Here is a 22578-nt window from a genome sequence, read left to right as displayed (position 1 = left end):
CATTTTTATTCTGCCCTACTTCCAAGGAGTTTAATGCAGCGTATATAGGGGCCCTACTCACAACATCACTTTTTTCCTCACAACAACCCTGTGATGTAGATTTGGCTGAGAGCTGGTGGTTGCCCAGTGAGCTTCATGGCTGACTGGAAATCTGAGCCCAAGTCTCTCCAATCCCAATCCAGCACCATGTCAGTTTGACAGCCAATTTTAGGCCTTTGTGGTTGTTTCTGTCAGCTTCCTCTTTGACATTTAGTTGTGTGGAGATCCAACTAAAAGTCTTTTAGAGGAGAAAATGCTCCTGAAGAACCTTGAAGGGAAGTGGGACAAAACAAAGCTAATGTTTTTGGTTTTGAATGACATGTTCACTTTAGGAGAAGAGAGTTTGATGTAGTAATGGAGTGTCATACTAGGATCAGGAAGACCCAGATTCAAATGCCCAGTCAGCCATGAAGCTCATTGGGTGGCCTTGGGCTCATCACCATCTCTCAGCCCAGCCCACCTCACAGGACTGTTGTGATGGTAGGGGAAAACAGAAGCTTGCCTGCTGTCCTGAGCTATTCCAAAGAAGGAGGCCAAGATAAAAATGGGATAAAACAAAATAAATAGAAGGAAGATCCCAGCTGCCAGGATTTTGCACTCAGGTTCCATGGGAACAAACCTTCAGAGCCTGGCCCTTGCTGCAAACCCTTCCTCGCCTACAAGCAACTTTCCCTTGCTACAACCCAGCAGCCTTAATTGAGCCAGGTACAGCCAGCCCTTGCAGCTGGTCTTGTAATGTCTCCTTTTCTGGGCGACCCTCGCGCCAGCAGGCTGGCCAAAGAGCAGAGTGTTGTATCTCCTGCTAAGCTTGGGTGGCTCCAGTTTTGCAAGTGCTGCTGGGCTGTCACTGCAAATAGCAAGCAGGCTGCCCTCGGCCATTTCAGCAGCCAGAGGGAAGTGTCACTGCGGTTTTGCTTCCTTGTCAGCAACACTGATCTATTTCTGGGTGAAGAAGAGGCCTCATGCCAGTGCGTGGGGAGACGGGAGGAGGCTGAGACGTAGCTGTCCCTGCTAAGTCAGTCCCACCCTCCCAGATGGCACACGCTGTTCACTGGGAAGGGGATGCAAGCAGATGGTGGGGTTTTGTGTACCTATTACCTTTTACACCCTTTTGCGCTGTTCTAAGCCTCCGAGAAAGGGCAAGTTTTAAACTGAAAACAGTCAATTAAATCGCACACAGTATTTCAGTTTGAAAAATCCGTCGCTGGAAATATTCATAGCGGATGAAATCACATCCTTTCCTGTGGCTCCTCATCAGGACGGTACCCTAAGGGACCTGATATGGTGGGAAAATCTTGCTTTTCCTAACACCCCAGTTCTATAAATATGTGTAGCTGTGATATCTTGCAGAATGTAGCTACAATGTGATTCCCGTAGGGCAAGTCCATCCTGCTGTGCTATTTGTACATCCCATTATAATAGGTTACGACCAAACTTTGGGCTGACGTAGCTAGCTAGCACTGTGATGACCAAAATACCTCTATAACACCCTCTGTGGGAGCCTTCTCCATTCCCTCCCCCCACACCATCCCCTTCATCTGGCAGTGGGTGCCTTGCAGGCATGATGTCCTAGGTGGACATGTTTTGCCAGCCTTTTCTGTTTTGTCCCCCACTCCCAGTCATGGAACTCACACCCTAGAGAGGTTTGGCTGACCCCCCTCTCTCTTAAGTTTCAGGCAAGCTGCTAGGACCTTCCAAGGCAAGTCTGGCAAGGGCTGGAGGTGAACTGAGGCATTTTGAGCCACCTCTCCCGGGCTGTACCCCCTTTGTTGGAGTGCTAGAGTCTCTTAAAGGGCCAACCCTCTGGCCTGAAGATGAGCACTTCTCTTCCAATCTGTGGCCTCCCAGCTGGTGCACTCCCTGTGCTATTGGGCTGGCCAGGTAGCGTAAGAGGCACTCTGCTCCTTGGGCCCAGGGGAAGGTGCCTGTGCAGGTCCTGGCACTGGTTCTATGGAGCCTGGTGCTGTGGGATCCAGTTCAGTGGCATCCTGCCTGCCAGCCCCAGTTTCAGTGGGGCCCTGATCACCAGCATCGAGCTCAGCGCCTGCAAGCTACCCCAGCTTCTCAGCCAGTGGCAATTCAGCCGCTGTCTCTGCTGGACTTTAGGGGGTCATGACACTTTCGCTGGCTCTGTCCTGCTGTCTGCTCACTGCCTAGTTCTACCTCATCTGTGTTTGGACAATCAGAAACATTTTCACCCTAATTCCCTAGGGATCTCAAAACAGAAATGTATTGTGTACTGTTGAGGCCCATCTAAGGCAAAATAAGACCAGTCTAAGCAAAAGAAAGCAAGCAAGTGGCAACCCTGGGCCCGATACTTTGGTACCACTGCACAATCATTCATAACAGGCTAGAGAACTGCACTGATGGTTTCTTGTCTCCACCTCAGGTCATTTACAAAAAGTTCCAGATTCCCTGTCCACTTTCTGACCAAGGCAACATCACAGTCAACAGCACGGGCAACTATCAGGATGACCAGGCAACAGAGGAACACATTTGCTCTTCAAGCTTGTTCACACTCAACTCTCAGGTCAGATGAGTGGATTCATCATCCACGCTGCAGGAAAAGCAAATACATAAATATTTACTAACCCATATAACAGATTTGTATCAAATCTGCTCAAGTGTATCTGGTTGAATCTGATTCTGCCGTTGTAGGACCAACACTGAGGCCTGCCGCTGCACAGACAGTAGACATGACACGGTCGTGTGCCATAAACCATTGGCAAAACCGTATGTGATGGGAGTAGAGGGGACTGAAAGAGCTATAGTGAGAATGGGTTAGGTGCAGTGCAGATAAGGGGGAGGATATGATGGTTCACTGGAAAGACTTTGCCAAAAGTGGGTTTTGAGCAGGGATTTAAGGAGGGAGAGGGAAGCAGGCAGCCTGGCAGATAGAGACAGGGAAGCTGTTTGAAGCAGAAGGAGCAACATGGCCAAAGGACTAAAAGCAGCCATGGGGGACTGGAAACAGATGAGCTTGTGCAGGGCTGGGAGAGCAAGAAGATATGGGAAAATCTAACATGGTGCCAATGTGAGCTTTTTCCCTAAGGCAAAATGCAACATGGTGGGGGGGATTTTCATTGGGAACGTGGCCGAGAGGGGGAAAGCTGAAACTCCCCTTCTCATGTGCTGTGTGTCCAATGAAAATCCCCCCAACCCCAGGTCTAGGATTAAAAAAATTTTAAACCCTGACATGGCTACTAGCCACATAATTAATGTAATGTGTGCAGCTTGACCCTTTCTGAAGGTTGCTGTAGGGCTATGACAGCAAAGATCTTGGGGTTAGGAGCTTGCCCAGGAGCCTGCTGACATCCTTTCTGTCTCTTCCCTCTGTCTTCTTTGCAGACAGCCTATACCATCCCCATCATGGCATTTGCTTTTGTGTGTCATCCTGAGGTCCTGCCTATCTACACTGAGCTGAAAGAGTGAGTCTTGATTCATTGCTTTGGCATGATACTGGTGTGGCTGAAACTCCCAGGTGGGTGAAGCTGAGATGTTGCAGGGTCCAGTCTGAAGACACCACTCTGTGCACACAATCACATGTACAGTGTGTGCACATTGTACAGTGTGTGCACATTGCATACACTGTACATCGAGGAAAATTCTCAGTGGCTTTCCTCTGCACAGTAGGCTAAGCATACAGCCCCAAGCTACTATAGAGGCCAGCAATTGGCTTGTTTGGTTCAATTTAGTAAAGGAGCAAACATGTCCTTTGTATAACTCCATTGATAAGGCTCCATTGTTTTCTGTTGCCTGCATATCAGTTCCAGGTGCTCAAAGGAACTGTTACCTGCTAAGGAAATGCATCTGGTGCCTGGTAGACAGATGACAAACATGTCATCAGATCTGCTTTTGCCTTTTATAGTTGGAATTTTCAGGACGAGTTAGGACCTTCTCTGATCTTGGTCCTTTCATTTGCTGCCCAGGGCTCCTACTGGGAGGAAAGGCGGGATATAAATCTAATAAATAAATATATAAATATAGCTGGGTGCTTCTTGTCTTTAAGGAGATCTGTAAAGAAGCAACTGGGATCAGGAAGGAGGTGTCAGTAAGCAAGGGGATTGTGCCTTTCAATGGTTAGGAATCCTTCTCCTCATGCTGTGTTTCTGGATGTCTTCTAGCCCATCCAAGAAGAAGATGCAGTGTATTTCAAACATCTCCATCGCTGTCATGTATATCATGTACTTCCTGGCTGCGCTTTTTGGCTACCTCACTTTCTATGGTAAGTCCCTTCCACTCTACCCCAATGGTGAAGGGGAGGGAGGCACTGGGGTAATGACAACAACTTTCCTGAGTATATACATCTCCTCAGGGGAATGAGTGGATAATCTCCTTGGAGGCCGAACACTCCACTGATATGAAGTTGTTAGCAGCCTCTGCATAGTCTTCTGATGCCCAAATCGTTGATCGGAATGACAAGTGCAGAACTCTTTCCACATTTTATGCAGCCTTCCTAGTAGCCAGTCCTCGTGCCAGTTTGGCCTCTGCTAGAGAACTGAATAATAAAAATGTCCTTTGAGTCCTTCTATTGCAAACACACTAAGTTGTAATAATATCCCCGCTGTGTTTTGTTATTTTAATGTTGTGCAACACAATTCTGTGTATTTGCTTGGAAGTAAGTAGGATTTGCACGTTAGCCTGCATAGATTGGGGCAGAAACAGCTAACACCCACTCAGCCTTCCTTTCTCAGAAGCAGTATTGTTGTGCCCAAACCAAGAACCTGGGATGCCAACAAACTCCTTCCTATGTATGAGGCCTGATCTATAATGATGTGCTGTGCTTGGTTGTCCCCTGTAGGCCAGGTAGAAACAGAGCTGCTCCACACCTACAACAGAGTAGATTCATTTGACGTGCTGATCTTGTGCGTACGGGTGGCTGTGCTGACTGCTGTGACACTGACGGTACCCATTGTTCTCTTCCCGGTGAGTCCCTTTTTCATCAGACTGGTGAATGAAGATGGAGGGGTTTGTGTCTCTGTGTGTTCCTTTGCCACATACCATAAACCAGTCTAATACCGAATGCTACTTCTTAGACTGCCTTGTCATCCTTGTCTGTAATTGGTCACTGAACCAGAGAATAAATAGCAAGGCAGCCAAGTCTGCAAGTCAGCGTCTCTGTGGGTGAAAGCAAGAGAGTAATAGTCAAGATCTAAGCATATGTAGAAAATCAAGGGAGGGAGAAAGAGCATTAATGATTGCTGTGGTGGAACTAAGTGTCAATGTATATGTTATCCCACTGGCATGTTTATTGCTAGGGATCTGGAGAACTTGGGCATCATTCTGCAAGTTTAGCCGTTTCTATGAAATAGTGCCCATGTGACTTAGGCTAAATATAACCACACAAGCAAACCTCTGAAAATGGGAGGTTTCAGCCTGATTCATCCAGCTTTTGCTTAACACAGTGAGCTAACTGCAAAGAGTGGGATCTTTGCAGAGCAAGTTCCCAGCAGCTGGGAGAAAAAACATACAGTATGTAGCTTCAGTAGTGGATGGTATGGTGATGCAGAGCCATCTTTCTGGCACCACTGTTGCTACAGCTTACCTGGAAGGGCTGGACTGGGGCAAGGCAGCAGTGAGATTGGGGCTGTGCAGATGCACTGGCAGAGCCAATCTTGTACTCCTGCTGGTGCATCCACCAACCCCGACCTCATCGCCACCCTCTCCCAGCCCTGTGTAAGTAAGCTGCAGCAATGCTGATGCTGGACAGGCAGCCCTTCCCCACTAGATTGGCCACTTCTGTTAGCATCCATTTAAATCAAGGGCCTGGATTGTCTGTGATTGATTTGGAGTTGGAGGATTGGCTGGAATATGGACATAAACAGCCAGAGCCCACGAAAAGGAAGGTCACAAACAGGCACTGAATCTAAAATCAGAACAGAATATTGCTGCTCAGTAATTTGGGTAGCTGTGCAGATAGGGAAGGTGTTTTCAAGATAGTTCTTAATCTGTGTGGTGAATAACTCTGAGTTATTTCAAAAGAGGGGACTCTGATAATACCACCTTCTGCCCTCCAGGTACGCCGTGCAATTCAACAAATGCTGTTTCAAGACAAGGAATTCTGCTGGATTCGGCACATTATAATTGCTGTTGTGCTGCTGACGTCTATTAACTTGCTTGTCATTTTTGCTCCCTCCATCTTGGGCATCTTTGGACTGATTGGTGAGTCTTACATTCAAGGGATCTCTTTGTTCCTGGCCTCAGCTCCCTTTGCTTGCCATCTTATTTATTTATTTGTTGGTTGGTTTGTTTATTATTTAATTTGTATCCCGCCCTTCCTCCCAACAGGAGCCCAGGGTGGCAAACAAAGCGCTAAAAACACTTTAAAACATCATAAAAACAGTTCTTAAAATACATTAAAACAAAACAGCATTAAAAACATTTAAAAAAAAAACAACTTTAAAAAAGGGTTAAAAACATTATTAAAAAACATATTAAGCAATTCTAACGCAGACTGGAATAGATCTCAACCTAAAAAGCTTGTTGAAAGAGGAAAGTCTTCAAAAGGCGCCGAAAAGATAGCAGAGATGGCGCCTGTCTAATATTCAAAGGGAGGGAATTCCACAGGGTAGGTGCCACCACACTAAAGGTCCATTTCCTATATTGTGCAGAACGAACCTCCTGTTAAGATGGTATCTGCAGGAGACCCTCATCTGCAGAGCGCAGTGATCGGCTGAATATCTTCCACACTCTGCCTGAACCTTCTCCACTTACATACCCAGCTGGTTTTGGAGAAGTCGTGCACAAGCCTACCTAAATTCTCGAGATTTCATGTATCACACAGTTCCTTCCAAATATTTACCAACATGGATTTACATTGACTAAGACTGGGGATGGGGGATTGATGCAAATATGACTGTTACAGATATACAAAAATATAAATTTTGAAAACTTTTGGAAAAATATTTGGGGAGAAGATATGTGGCTGTGTACACCCCTTCCTTTAAAGCACATTCCTCCTTCCCGCCAAAGAATCCTGGGAACTGTAGTTTGTTAAGGGTGCTGGGAATTGTAGCTTTGTGAAGGGTAAACTACAGTTCCCAGGATTCTGGGAGGCGGAATATGCTTTAAATGTATGAGGTGTACACAGCCTGTGTCCTGAAGTTTTCTTTCTTTCTGTTCCTGTGTTCTGGGTTCTGGTAGCTTTTATTTTTTAAAAAGTAATTAGGGAAGTTCAACAAGCTAAACCCTTTGCGTTTTCTAAAGGAAGCACTGCATGGCTCATCCTTGCACATTAATACTGTACAGTTGAATAGGAGCCCACTTTTATCTTTAAATTGTCCTCCATACTATTAAGTCATAGTATTCCCATTATATTCCCATTATACAGTTTGGACCATGGAGAGGAGGAGAGACAAACGTGCTCTTTGGTCTATAGGAGAGCAGGGAGCTCATTCGGCTTTGTCCCCACTGTGGCCAAGCTTCAGTGTACTTCAGGAAAGCACAAAATCCTTCATGGAGGATAACTTCTCCATGGTCAAGAGGACCAACTCCAGTATCATGTTTTTACTTCCATGTAAAACAGATGTTGCGTTCTGGCATAATGTTTGTTGTGGCTATTGGTCTACAGGTAGAGGGAATCATCCCTCAGGCAGCTCCGATGCTCACTGTAGAGGGAAAGCAATTCATCTTCCAAGCTCTTTCCTGATTAAATAACCTCCAGATCAGACAGATGATGGAAACTGCCTTGGGGAGAATAATTTCTTCCCACTTTCTTGAGATCATTGGTGGAACTGCCCAGCTCAGTTCTCCAGTTCTGCTGCCTGTACGTTTTGTTTTCTAAGGATCAAGGCTACCGTCAGCAACATGTTTGTTTGCTGTGCAGCTTCAAAGAGCCTTCCGTTTTGTTTACAGCCACCCAACCACTATTTGAAGAGAGTAATATATCACCATAGGTAAAGGGGAAATCAATAGCTTGTCTGGCGTCTGCCAAGGATGTGGGGCAAGGGCCAGGGGTCTCACCAGCACAGCAAGTTTTGATTTCTCCTGGGAGAAACACGTGAGGAGGTGTGGGCGGGTAAGGGGCTGGCTAGCTTGGTATTCTCCCTTTCTGGAGTTTATTTCTGCCGCCAGAACCCATTCTCCTCTGGTCTCTCCTAGGTGCCACATCGGCTCCCTGCCTGATATTCATCTTCCCAGCAATATTCTACATCCAGATTGTGCCTAAGGACAAGGAGCCGACAAAATCCCCTCCCAAGATTCTGGTATGTACTGCTTAGGAACCCAGCCTGGCCACAAAGACCCCTGAGGGGGGAGTTAGGTGGGCTATCTTTAGGGCTCTGTGAGGTGTGGGCCTGGAAGCAGCACCTCGTGTTGACTGCCTCTCCCTCTTTTATACTATCCACCTAAGACTGACATCCTGTCAGGAATTTCCAGAGGCACTGCCACATCCCTAGGCGCTAACGGCAGAAACTGCATCTGCTCTTGGACTGCACTCTTAATGTGGGCAGTTGTGGGGATGCTTCCCATTTGGGGAACTGCTAATTGTCTATGGATGCCATCCACCACCCTGATCTCTAGCTCATAGATTGTAATATCAGCAGCCAGAAAATCAGTGGGGCTAGCCTTTTGTATATCTTCATCGGGTTCCCTCTTGCCTCTTAATAGGAGAGAGATAATTCTAGCGGTGGGAAAGAAATTTGATTCAGTTTGCATTTAAAAGCGAATGTACCTAATTTGTACTCTTTGAAGCAATAAGAGAACTGAAACGCAGCCATCCTTTGAAATTCGCACTTCTCTGAATTTTGCAATGCACTCCTCCAGCCAAGTAATGTCTACAAAAGTGCATATACTGGCGTAAAGGGTGCATAAAAATGCATATATTAATGAAAATAACATACAAAACTACATTATATTAGGGAAATTGTTTTGCAAAAAATGTTAATATGAGACAAAAGTGCATACAGATGTGTATACTGGGAGAAATGCACACTAAAATACTGATGAATTTTCATGAGGACTTCTTTTTAATTGCAAACTGAGTTGGAAATGTGGAGAAGTGAACTTAAGACTGGAAAAATGAGAAACTGAAAGGAACCAATAGAGACAGATTCACCCATCCCTCTTGGAAAGAAATATGTAGCTGCAGTTTCAGGACACAACGTTCTTGCATGGTAGTGGTTGTCAGAGTGATGAACAAGGTTGTGAAGGTGATAACTTGCTCTAGACGAGGGAAGGCCAACTTCCAAATTCTCAAGGATCGCTCTGTCCTACAGACAAGGGTCTAGGGGGCAGAAATGAATTTTGCTGCACAAACCACAGGTGTCTGAACTAAGTAACGTTGGTCCTACCTAGCAGCCAGGATTTCAGTTTTGAGGCACATGCTGTTGGCATACCTGGGGCTTCAGAGATGAAACCCATATGAGAAGTGAAACGTTGAAGTCTGAGATATCTCTGTCTCCTACAGCTTTTGGAGATCTCTTTCTTTCATGACCAAAATATCTGCACATGTTTTTACTGAGCCAGAAATGGATAGGATTGCCAGGAAGCAGTCAAACTTGCTTTGAGAGCTAAATCTGGGCTGTGAGTTGCAAGTTAGCAATCCTTGCTCTCAGTGATGGGAAAGAGAAGAGCAGGGCTGAAGACCTGGGGCAAAAATTCCCTCTTCCTGGGTGTTTCTGGGTGTTTCTGTGAGTGATCCTCTCTTTCTTCCCCCTGCAGGCAGCCCTCTTTGCGTGCCTTGGTGTGCTGTTCATGATCATGAGTCTCAGCTTCATCATCATTGACTGGGCATCAGGTAGCGGGCAGAGTGGAGGCAGCCACTAGACGAAGCCCGGAGCCTTGTGACTGCGGATCAATGCCTTGGGAGACTAAGCTGGCTTTGATACTTTTCCTGCCCCCTACCTCTGCTAGTACTGTGCCGTAATTTAGTCCACAGCTCCACTCTGAGCCAAAGGGGCGCTGTTCCATTCCTCAGTCCCCACACCCAACCACATTGAGCTAGGGGGCGCTGCTGGCTAGACCAGACCAGACGCCAGTTCCTAACTCTTTGAGCACTTGTTTTTATCTCAGTCTAGGATGGGCCAGACCAATGGCACCTAAGGAACACGCAAACGAGGAAAATAGGCCAATTCAAAAGGGTGGGAGGGCTGTTAATGGTATTATGTGCAGTATGTCCAGCCCACCCTGAGGGAGCTGGAAAGTCAGGAGCATGAACAGAAGGAAAAGGGGGGGCTGTGGCTAAAGAACACGGGAGTAGAGTTCTTACCTGAGATTCACTGCTCACTAGGGGAACTAGGGGCAGGCTTTCCCAAAGAATTACAGCATTGGGGCTAGAAATTGTAAGTAAATGCGTTTGGGCAGGAAGAGAGAGGTATGCAGCAAAGAATATTCCTGTTTGGTTTTTTTTAAAAAAAAGTCTTAATAGCCACAGCCCCCACCCATTCATAGGGCTTTTGTCCTTCTCAGATATTGCTTCTTGGCCCTTATTTCTTGGTGGGGTTTCCTCCCTCAACTTTGTCCTGTTCCCTCTGCTAGGGTGGGAGCCTCGTGATGAGCCTCATGATCAATGCTCCTTTCTCAGGACAATTGGATGCTCAGTGCAGAGGCCACCTGGGCCTTGCTGCTTCCCATCTCTGCGCAGCTGTCTGTTATACACAGAGCGAGAGAGTTAAGAAAGCCACAGGTCTTGGAATGGGATGACTGGTCATGGGAGAAGATTTGGAGATGCCAGCCCTTAGGGGCTGTCAGCTGGGATGGGATGCAGGTTTTGGCTGTTTTGCAAGGATTTGTTGCGCATGCTTGAGTGTCACTTAGGTGAAGCAGAGAATGTTGGCATTTGGGAACAGGTTTATGAGGGGCATAGCTCTTCCTCCTCTGGACAAAGCTGAGCTTGACTTTGGGAGGGGAGGGGTAGTCCTATGTGTCAGGGATATCAAATCCATGTTTCCTAATGCCATTGGGCAATGCAAGGAGTAATCACAATGTCTTTTAAGGTTCTGTTGTGGTGAGGCTTCTTTGCCCAAGCCTCCTGAGTCCTGAAAGGGTCCATCACCTGAGGCTGTGTAAATAGGTCTGTGACCAGATCCTTCCATGCTAGAGACCATTCCCTCCCCATTAACACATCACAGTGGCCTCTCTTCCTTTTCACTGGCAGTTGCCATACAACCCTACCACCAAGCTGGCCCACCAGCCTAACTGGTCACTAGGACTTGATTGCTGCTAATTTCAGTAGGCTACGAGAGTTTGCATTCATTTATTTTGTACATATTGATGTTGCTTTCCTCATGAGTAGTGGGAGTGAGATTCCAATGGAATTGTATTTATATAGCTGCTTTCCCAAATTGGCAAGGATATGCCCTCCATCGACTCCCTTAGCACAATTTATATATGATCAGTTTGATATTCAGTGTGTCCCCTGAATTAGGAGATGAGGCCTTGTGTAGTAGCAGATATATTCATCATGGCTTCTCCCTAAATCAGAGATGGCTAACCCGATAGTTTCCAATAGTACATTTATTTGTCATGTAGGAAGCTGCCTTATACTAGGTCCTTGTACTCTAGGCTGTCTATTCCATGGATGTGGACCTGTGGCTCTCCAGATGTTGTGCTGGACTCCACCTCCCATCAGCCCCAGCCAGGGGCCAAGGATGATGGACATCATAGTCTAACAACATTTGGAGGGCCACAGGTTCCTTACTGCTGGTCTCATCTGACTGCTGTCCAGGGTCTCCAGCAGAAGTCTTTCCTGTTCCTCCTGTTACCTTTCCTGTTATTGGATCATTTTAACTAGAGATGCAAAGGGCTGCAGCCGGCCAGGGGACTGAATGTGGGTCCTTGTGTAGGTCAAGCATGGGCTCCCTCACTCAGCTACAGTCCTTCCACAGACAAAGGGCCTTTAGCTCTCACCTCATGGGGAGGGGGAAAGTATGGCTGATGCAATCATAGGAATGACCTTTGGGTTGTACAAGCTGCAGAAATGGAGAATGATCACTAGTACAAAGGGTCAGATTGATAATTGGTAATGACAACTTCAGGTCGCATCTTGAAAGTGAATCAGAAAGTGAAGCGGAAATGGGTATATTGCATCCAAGGAGAAAAAGACTGCTGCATAGTTGGTGGCGGAGTCTTTATTTTTTTAGCAAGTGGTGCTTGTAGCTCTGCATTTCACATAGGGTTTTCAGCCCGCCCCTGTAGTTATACCATTGACACCAGCTTGATGTGTAAAAATTACCACCAAGTTTTTCAAGGCATGGAGGTAGAAGTTACCACTTGCTAATTGTTTCAGATCAAGGCCGTCTTAAAGGCTTAGGCTGCAGTTCTAGCCCCCCTTAACTGGGAGTAAGCCCCATTTAATTCAATAAGACTTACTTCTGAGTAGACATGGATAGGCTTGCACTGTGAGCTGCAGTGGCAGGTTGAAAGTTGGCAACCCACATCTCGCCTCTGGAACAGAGGGAGCAGTGGACTTCTTTGTGGGCTTTTCTCTCATGTTGACATAGGGTGTGATCAGCATGGGGCACTTCTCCCAAAACTGATGAAGATTTGATCTTCTGTGTTGAGTGGATGGCTGCTGACAATAGCCTAGGAAATAAATGAGGGCAGGAATGGTGAACTTGCAGACCTCCTGCTGTGTCTGAACTACAACTCCCATCATACCTGATCACTGGCCATGCTGTCTGCTGAGGCTGATGGGAGTTAGTCCAAAAAGGGCCATCGGTTCCCCACTCCTGATGCACAGGTTCCATGTCTAATTTGGGGCATGGAGTTCATGGAGACCTGAATTGAAGGTTGTGTGTAAATGAGTGATAGGAGTCAAAGGGTAGCATGCAGGACTCCATGGATCTGGGCTGATTCCAGAATGAACAAACCACAGGGGGCTGTATGGTAAAATTCAGCACCTCTGAACTGCTCTCATATTCCTGTAACTTAAAAGTCTTCCAAGGCTAGGAGAAACCAGTCAAGCTTTTCCTCCCCTGTAATTAATATCTTGTGTGCAGAGTTTCCACTAGAGAATGAAATATATAACTGTTTCTTATTGAGAAAGGCCTAAAAGTGCGGGATCATGGGGCTAGTTGATGAATGGCAATACTCTTTTGCTGTGTTAGGACAGTGGTTTTCATTGAGGAATCCCAAGATGCTTCCAGGGAACCTTAGGGTCCCCACCTATACTGAAAATACTTTCTTTCCTTTTGTATAATCGTTTATTTGCTGTTGAGCTTTTCCCATTGTAATTATCACTGGGAAGCTGATGGCACTTGTAAAAATCCCCCCCCTTTTCTCCCATAATGTTGAGGAACCTCAGTATTTGTGATTGTAACTTGTTTTAAATTGTTTTTAAGGATGCATTTTAAATGGTTGTTACACTCCCTGGGACCTCAGGGTGAAGGTTAGGTAATACTGTAAATTAATAACAATAATAACAATAACAACCTTTCCCAGACCTTCCAACATTCATCTGATGAAAGTGGGTCCAGGAGTTATACAGGAAATGGAATAGCAGCTCTTCATGAGGGGGCACCGAATAAGTGAAATGGACGAGCAGCTTCTGTATGGCCCTGTGGCTGATACACCATGTCAGAGATTTTGGGAGACTTCAAAGTGCACTTCACCTTACAGATTACAAAAGCATATTTATAGACTTGAAGGTAGTAATCCTGTAAACTCTTCAACATGTTGAACAGCATCACATGCTGGAACTTTCAGTATTTCAGAACTTGGTGTATACCAGCAAAATTGCTCAAATTTGATCCATAATGCCAGTGGAGACTTGTGGCTCCGCTGTGAGATGGGCAGTGAATCCACTCCAGGTTTTAGTCTGAACTTGCAAGGAGCCGTCCGAGGTGCTGAACCTATTCTCAGAATTGGTTTAAACACCTTGGACAGCTCCTTGAAAGTTTGGACTAAAACCTGGAGCAGATTCACTGCTCCACTGACATCGGAGCCCCCAGTCTCCACTGCATAATGTAGCAAGAAACTGGCATTCTAGAAGCAACCGAGTACATTTTCAGAATGCATGCCCTTTCTTGTTGTTATGTGCCTCCAAGTCAACTATGACTTATGGCGACCCTATGAATCGGTGACCTCCAAGAGCATCTGTTATAAACCACTCTGTTCAGATCTTGTAAGTTCAGGTCTGTGGCTTCCTTTATGGAATCAATCCATCTCTTGTTTGGCCTTCCTCTTTTTCTCCTCCCTGCTGTTTTCCCCAGCATTATTGTCTTTTCTAGTGAATCATGTCTTTTCATTATGTGTCCAAATTATAACCTCAGTTTCATCGTTTTCACATTAGGAAAAATAAAATAAGCTTGGAATACTATCTTTAAAGCACTAGATTTCAAATTATTGTTATGTGCCTTCAAGTTGATTATGACTTAAGGCAAGCCTATGAATCACTGACCTCCAAGAGCATCTGTCATGAACCACCCTGTTCAGAGCTTGTAAGTTCAGGTCTGTGGCTTCCTTTATGGAATCAATCCATCTCTTGTTTGGCCTTCCTCTTTTTCTACTTCCTTCTGTTTTTCCAAGCATTATTATCTTTTCTAATGAATCAGGTCTTCTCATGATGTGTCCAAAGTATGATAACCTCAGTTTCATCATTTTAGCTTCTAGTGATAATGCCTTTTCTTAATAGGTACAAATTCAGTGCTCACTAACAACTGGGATTACATAGGTGCTGTAACTATTAAATGGGTACAGGTGGAGTGTGGCCTTCCTCCTATTCAGCACCAGGCCAGGTGTTTCTACCCCCTACTCATTCCATGTCTGATAAAAAGCAGAGTCCTCAAGTGAGCTGATGTGGTGAACCAGCAATTTTTCTGGAAATCTCAGCAGGAAGGAGGTGCCTACTATATGGGAGTGCTTGAGGTGAAAGACACTGGATTCCCTCTCTTGTATCACTGCTGTACTCCCTTCTGCATTCACAGATGGGCAGCTTTGCTCTGCCATTCACATGGGATTGTTGTCCAGGCACAGCAGCATCCCATGTAGTTTATGGGCATGAAAGGAAAAGCAGTGGAACCTCTCATTTTCCACTCAAAACAGTGTGCAAAACAGCTATTCTGTGCATGTAGCATCCCTGCAGGGTGTGACAGTTATGTGTAACAATGGTTTTAAAATGTAGCATGCTAGCCAATTTATGGGATATATATTGAAACAGGCTGTAAGCTGTAAGCAACTACCACCACTTGACATTCATTCAGGGTGCTAGTCAGTAGTAGGCTCTACACCATGAAGCTACTCTGCCCCCTGCTGTTGTTTGTGGTTATTGCTGCTTCCAGTAATTTGCACCTTAAAAGGCTACTGTGGCTTTACTTTGATTTTTTTTAATCGCACCTAGTGGGCATTTCTGTACAGAAATCATGCAAGAGGGATGCATTCAAAATAGTTTGAAGGATGCAGTTAAGGAAGTTACATCCCTGCAAATGAGTAGCTGCTACTAGTGTTAGGAATGAACCACATTTGCACTCTCCTGCCCAATACTCATTGAAGCCATGGACAGCAATTCCTCCCCTATTCCACCTCCCCCTGCCCATTCCTAGGCAAGTTTCATTGAACTTAATAGCAGTTTAGAAGATAGTGGAACATGGACACACTATAACAGGTGTGGAGAACCTTTAGCCATCCAGTGGCCATCTTCCATCATTCTTGGCCATTGGCTATGTTGGCTGGGGCTGATGGGAGCTGTGGTTCAGCAACATCTGGAAGGCCAAAGATTCCCCACCCCTGCACTAAAGCATTCTGCTTTGGTACTGTATGATTTTTTAAAAAGCAGATTGACGTAGTCTGTGATCCTAAACCATTGTTGTTGGAGTAAATTTCCTTTAAATGAATGAGACTTACTTTCAAGTAAATGGTCTTAGGAATTTGGGCTGAAAAAGACAGTGGGGGAGAATCATTCCCTCTTCATTTGCACAATAGGAGCTAGCCTAGCCCAACTTGTAGCCAATAAAACTTTCATAACCTTTCCCCATTATTATGTTTGTCGTCTTCTGTGTTTAATATCCCCTCTTGCCAAAAGCCATAAGGAAATTTTCTTTCTTTCATTAATAAAATGCACCTTGTGAATTTCAGCACTCAGAAAGGGTGGGGTGGGGGGTTAGGAAGCAAACCAAGATGAATATTTTTACAGCACTGTTGTTACAAAAATAATTTTAAAGTCCATAAGTAATTATTTCTAGGGTTTATTAATATAATGGGCATAAATAAAGAGACATATTTTTGTATAGGGGTGGTGGCTGGTCAAATTGCTTTTTATAAATACTGTATATAAGAGTAGATCTTTTTAATGTATTTGTTGTTGTGCTCAGTAACTCTGTATAGTGTATATATTTTATGTCCTCAGTGAAGAGGGAATGGATACCAGAACACCTGCCTGAACTATGGAGAAAACTTACTGCCAGCTGTGAAATTCAGGATAATTGGACTCTTTCTACAGCCTGGTGTCTAGTTGGAAGAGAAACAGAGAGGGGAGAATGCATTTGCCATTAAAATTTGGCCCAGGGTATCTAAAAATGACTCTCGCCACCCTAGCATGTTGGAGGTCAGTTGGGACCTTCCAGCTGATTGAAATATCAGCCAAGGACATGGTCCAGAACTCACCTGCATTCCAGTGATGTACCTCTCATCAAGCAGTAGCACAGGCAACCAAGCCCAACCAGAAACAAAGCATGCCTCTGCTGTGGAAACGGCATGTCTCATAGACCATGACATCAGCACTGGAGCTTGCTTGTGAGAGCAACCACAACAGCTCCCAGCCAAGAACAAGGGGCATGGGCTTGTAGTTTCAGGCTGTGAGCTGTTTCTGCTACTATTTACCACAGAATTGGACTGCCTTTGGGTCATAGTCTCTGGCTTCTTAAGGGGCAAACCACAATAGCTGCATAGCAATATGTTTAAATGCAGGGGTGTTTTTTTTTTAAAAAAAATACCCATGGGGTGTGTTAGGGGGCTTTAACCATTCCCTCCCCCCATGATTGTAATCCACATTGGGCTCATAACGCTTGCAAACTGCAAAATAAGCAAAAGGGAGGCTTTTTCCCCAATGCTAATTGCAAGTACAGGTGGTTTGGATCAGGACCACAAAGGGGGGAAAGGGTTAAAAGCCTTCCTACACCTCTCCCCAAACATTAGGGTCCTGAATACAAAAGCTGGCAATTTGTATTTAAATACACAGACACACACACATCTGTAGGTAGTTTGGGTCAAAGAAAGGAGTGGGTGAGAGGAAGGTGGCAGTGTGGCACAACAGGTCTGTGGGTTGCAGCCCAGGCTCAGAGCAGGAAATATGAAAGGCAGGAGAGAAAGGAACGTTGGCACAGCAACCACTTACCTTTACAAGAGACCATTCTTGCAGCATGACCAGTGCCACCTAAAATGCTACCTTCCTGGTCCTTTTTGCCCCTTAGGCTCAGAGCAGGTTTACAATCTTTTTAATAATGATTTTTTCTGTAACTTAGGCTGCAGGCTGGAGAACTATTTTGGCACCCAGCCACCCACTTGCTTGCAACCAGATGCAGTCTTGGTTGTTTAGGGTGCCTGCACCTGTAAATGATAATTAGGTCCTCTGTTGCTGAGAGAGGGGGTGGAGAGGGACAGAAAGTGAGCAGATAAATGCTAAAGGGGCATGGTGGTAGCGGAAAGCACTTGTGCATCATTTCAGGACCAGCTAGGGTCCTTTGAGCAAGCCTCTCCTCTGTCCTGTTCTTTTCCATGGCAGTTCCTAGTGGGTGGCAAATGTCTTCCCTTTCTGTTTCCGTACAGCAGGCAGGCTGCGCTGCGGGGCTCAAAGCACATTAGATGTCAATGTCTCCTTCAAACCTTTGTAAAGAAACTCAGGTGGATGTGTCATAGGAATGTATTCTGGAGGAAGAAAGTTTATTTCTTTTGGGCTTCCTCCCCTCCCCACCCCCTTTGTCTGGGACCCTTCCACTTTCCTCAAGGGATCTGGGGGGGGGATATGTGCATGAATTCCACCCTATCTGTCGTTGTGTCCCAAGTCAATCTCTGGAAGGAAGGGAAGAGCCTGTTTGGAGGAGTCCTGTTTCTGTAACGTACTAGGGGTCTGTTTTAAATTATATGCTGAGATTATATCTATATTTGGAAAAGAAACAAATCTTTTTAAAATAACAATAAAGAACATGTGAAACCTTAGACAGTACTGTGCCTGTGTCAGTCTGTGCCTGTCCGTCTGACTTGAAAATCCAAGATTTGTAAGCCAGGGTGAGATTGGCCATTTATTTGGCCAACCAATTAAATGAAAGTGGGCAGCTTTAAAGCCTGAACTGAGTGCAATGTACATCCTCATCATATGGAGTTCTTTTATCTGAGGTAAGGCCCACAGAGGTGAATTAAGACTTGCTTTTTGGGTTACTTGTACTTAGGATTGCAGCCAAAATTTCATAGCTGGATCCCCATAATAAAATTTCTGACAAGCTTTTCGCTTTCTGCCACAGAGAGCACACTTCAGATAATTATGTTCAATCAATAACAAACTGGCATTACAGTTTTTAAAAAACTCAGACATTTAGGTTGATTTGAGAAACTAAACAAAAATATTAAAAAGTGCTAAACATCACATGGATCTAAATAACTGCTATTAAAGAGACCACAGTTACTGTTAACTGTATGCAGCTGGGAAAATGTCTTGTGCCCAGTTGTTGCTGTCACCTGTATCAACAGAGTGTTGCATGCTGAAGACTGTGGTTTTCACATATTTAGGTGAACGCCAGAGATATAAAAACAAGTCACAGGCTCGCTACACATAAAGGAAGTGTTCGGTATTATAAAAATACACACAGAAATAGGAATTAATTTGGTTGGTTCTATTTCTTAGCAGAGTTGTAAAAATACAAGCAGCAGAATGAGAATATAAACCAGCCCCACCTTTCTCTATAGAAATAACAACAGACACAATCCTTTAGGTAAAAGAAAAGAATGTTTACTCATAACCTCTTCACATGTTCAGAAGGCTCTAGCTTAGAAGAAAATAAAATATAGACGTCTCAGTCCATCTTGGTGTTTGTAATTGATGCTCTTAAAGAGAGCATCATGCCGTGCGGCCTCTCTCAAAGGTAGGAAGATCAGCAATGGAGAATATTCAAAAAGCCCCCAGGACAAAGGAGGAGGAAGTCATGTAACTAAATCCCACCCATTAGGAAGTTACATCATGGTAAACAGGTACATGGGATATTTCCCAAATGTCCCTTAAAGTGACCATGCAATATTTGTTAAACAGGAAGAAGAGTTAAAGAGTAAGAATGTATCATGGGTGAGGGGACTTGAGGCCCTCCAGATGACCTAGACTACAACTCCCCATCATGCCTGAGGCTGATGGAAGCTGGAGTCCAAGAACATCTGGAGGACCAGGAGTTCCCCACACCCTTGCTCTTGCTCTTTGCTTCAAAGCAAAAGTGCGTAGCCCTGGGAGCACAGGCTTCCTGCTAAATCTAAATGTACAGGTTGATGGAGCTTAATTCTCATTACATGTTTGGTGTCCCATAGTGGGCACAATGCTAAAAGCTTTTTTTCTTCTTGATATGAAGGATGCCTGGCAAAGAGGATGATCAATCAACTGAAGGAGAGCATTATGAGAGGAAGACATTTTTTAGCAGAGAGGATCAGCTACTAACCAGACTTCAGCCAGCCAATAGCAACAAATGACTTGCCACTTTTTGCATTTGTGCTAGCCCAACCCTGCTTTTCTTAGCTCATGTGAATTTACCAATACAGATGAGCCTGCAGTTTCTACGTGTGTGGAAGAACTTCGAAACCCAAAGCAGAAAAGCACACAGTCTTAACATTACGTCAAGTGCAAATTTCAAATATACCTGGCAGATAGCCTCCTCAGTCATGCTACAGCATTGACAAATATGCCCTGATAAAAATAATAAATCTTAAACTAAATCCATTGATGGCTTCGATATGTTGCTTTAACCCTGCCCAAGTAAGACTGCTGTGTTCTTGATAATCATATTAATAGTACTGATTATTTATAAAGCACTTAAAAATCTAGGTGCTGTACAGGGGCTATATTAAAATGAAGAAAACATTGCAGTGTTTTTTAAAATAACCTAAGATGTTTCAGCATCCCACAGTTGTAACTAAGGATTATTGGATCCTGGGACTTTTATATAACAGAGCTGAAACCTTACTGGGCAAATGCTCTACCCCAAACAGGAAAATCCCATGATTATTTGACAGTTAATTATTATAACTACATAATATTAATCACACGTAAATCTAAATGCTGTGAATATTCTTGTGGGTAAACAAGCCACCCAGTGTGTCCATTTCAATCACTCTCCATGGCTAGTGCATAATCAGACTGATCCTGCAATTGAGATCCATGCATGAGGAAGACTTAGGCATGCCCAGCCCATTTGAATGCAGATGTGCATTATGATGCTCACACTGAAATGGCTGGGTATGTTTTGCTGATGCTGATGTGAATGGGTATATCTCCAACCAAGTCCAGTAGTGTTATTGGCCATATGTGACTGAAGCAGGATTTGGGCTAAGGTTTCTAACTGCTTCTTGCCACAGCTTGACCTTTTCTGCACTTTCCGTTTTTGGTTACCATTTACTGTCTCTTGCCCCCAACTTCTTCATTGGGTGCTACTGTGTTTCCAGTTCTATGCATTGGACTTATTATCTCTCTTGTGGTGTTTCCACTGTGCAGAAGGTTGCACATGCAAAAGAGAGATGGCACATTAATATTTGCTTTTTTATTGAACACGTTTGTAACTCACATTTCCGGGTAGCTAATCTCACAAGGCAGTTCACAGCCTCAAACTTCATAATCAAGCAATAAATATGCTAAAATTCCAAATGATTAGAATAACATTATATATAAAATTAAAAAACATTAGCTACAGATAAAATCATTTATTAAAACATAGAGCCATAAAATTGCCCAAATGCAGGGTGGAATAAAAAAGTATTTACAGTTCTAAAGGCCAATGAAGTAGGGGACATATGTATTTACACAGAGGCGGGATATTCTTTGTATGGGGCCACTACAGAAAAGGCCCTGTCCCTGGTATTCACTAATATGATAGCTCTTGCTGGTGGATCAAAGAATGGTGCTTCAGATGCCCATCTTAAAGACTGGGCAGCTTCATATGGATGGAGGCAGTCCTTCAGATAACCTTTAAAGCTGTAAATCGGGTCCCAGTGGTCTGTGGCATGTGTGTAAAATACAATTAAAAATGATACAGCATCTAGCACACTGCATTACAATTGCTATACAGTAACAGGCAGCAAAAAAATTAAGTGGTCCACCAAGACTCTTAGCCATTTTCAAGTGATCTGTGTGTGGGGGGGAAGTATTGGAACCACTGCTCTAAATACTTTGGAACCAGGTTAATAAAGCACCTTACACTGAGTCCAGAAACAGGCAACCAATGTAACTGGTGCAGAGTAGATCTAATTCCTACAAGTGTTCTAACAGCCGCATCCTATGTCCTTTGAAGTTTCCAGATGGTTTTTAAGGGCAGCTTCACAGAGAGTACATTGCAGGAATCTAGCCTGGACATAACCAAAGCATGTCATACTGAGGCAAGATTAACCTTCTCTAAATAAGGTGAAACTGGTAAAAAGCCACCTCCATAGAGAGTGCTGAGTCCCGCAGTACTCCCAAACTAAATGCCTGGCCTTTTAGAGGGAGCAGAACCCTTCCAGAAGCAGTTTCAGACCTCCATCCAAATGGTAGATAGCAAAGAGTGCCTTTCAGCTTGTTTGCCAGCAGCAAACCTCCCAGACATTTTAGGATTAGAAGATGGAAAAGAGAGATAGAGCAATCTACCTCTTGTTCACAATGCCTGCTAAAAAGCAGCCCACTGTTTTGAAAAGCAGGAGCAGTGGTTGACAGAGAAGGCCAGTCAAGTTCAAAGAAGTTTGGACCAGCACACAGATACAAACAGCTGATGTAGGGGCATAGAAAGTTAATTTATACCAAGCCAGACCATGTAGCTCAATATTGTGCACATTTTCTGGATGTAACTCTCCAGGCTTTTTGACAGGAGCCTTTTCCCAGCCCTGCCTAGAGATGCCACAGATTCAACCTGGGACTTTGTACACGCGACACATATATTCTACCACCGAGTTACAGCTCTTTCTTAATGTTTTGGTCCAAAACAACATGATAGCAGGAAGGGAGATTACAGTTAGAAGCCAATGTCCATAACAGCAAGACTGGCATCAGGATGAGCACTTTAGTATTTCCAGGGTCTAGATTCTAAAGAATAGCCAGTAATTCTTTTGCAACCCACCCCTGAGCATGGTTTCTCCAGTCAAACATTGGGAAGGAGCCAGAAGCAAGCAGCAGCCCATGCGATCCTTTTAGCTCGATTCTAATTTAGGCTTCAAATTAAGAATTTTTTTTCAAAGGAGCTGAGCTACCAGCAGCTTTTGCAGCATGTTCCCTTCTGAGAAGATGTGCAGACAGGCCAGCAGACTCAGAAAAGCAAGACCCTGACTTCCTCTTTTTTAAAATCCGACATCTCTTTGGAAATCTGCCCCTAAAAGCAAGCTTATTAAAAATGTTTGGAAACTGTTTGAAATGTTTGAAAAATTTGGAAACTGGCCTGTAGGTGGCACCAA

The 22578-nt window shown here is 44.5% G+C and overlaps 1 protein-coding gene across 5 annotated transcripts in view; it reads left to right on the top strand.

The window, feature by feature from the left end:
* The window catches only part of SLC38A3 (solute carrier family 38 member 3), a 106689-nt gene extending 86804 nt beyond the window's left edge, over positions 1–19885 (top strand). For 3 of the 5 annotated variants that reach the window (XM_061617807.1, XM_061617808.1, XM_061617809.1), the window contains 8 exons: positions 2429–2569; positions 3388–3467; positions 4164–4264; positions 4841–4965; positions 6057–6201; positions 8140–8243; positions 9700–9775; positions 19521–19885. In XM_061617807.1, the coding sequence (XP_061473791.1) occupies positions 2429–2569; positions 3388–3467; positions 4164–4264; positions 4841–4965; positions 6057–6201; positions 8140–8243; positions 9700–9775; positions 19521–19606 (858 nt within the window). In that variant the 3' untranslated portion in view covers positions 19607–19885. Of the gene's footprint in view, positions 1–2428; positions 2570–3387; positions 3468–4163; positions 4265–4840; positions 4966–6056; positions 6202–8139; positions 8244–9699; positions 9776–16321; positions 18130–19520 lie in introns of those variants that run through there. The other 2 variants (XM_061617810.1, XM_061617811.1) reach the window with 2 other exon arrangements.
* The last annotated feature ends 2693 nt before the right edge of the window (positions 19886–22578 follow it).

This window comes from Rhineura floridana, chromosome 3 (assembly GCF_030035675.1).
Source record: "Rhineura floridana isolate rRhiFlo1 chromosome 3, rRhiFlo1.hap2, whole genome shotgun sequence".
Taxonomy (NCBI): Eukaryota; Metazoa; Chordata; class Lepidosauria; order Squamata; family Rhineuridae; genus Rhineura; species Rhineura floridana.
The sequence above is the reverse complement of the archived record's forward strand: the minus strand, read 5'-3'. Positions and strand labels throughout refer to the sequence as shown.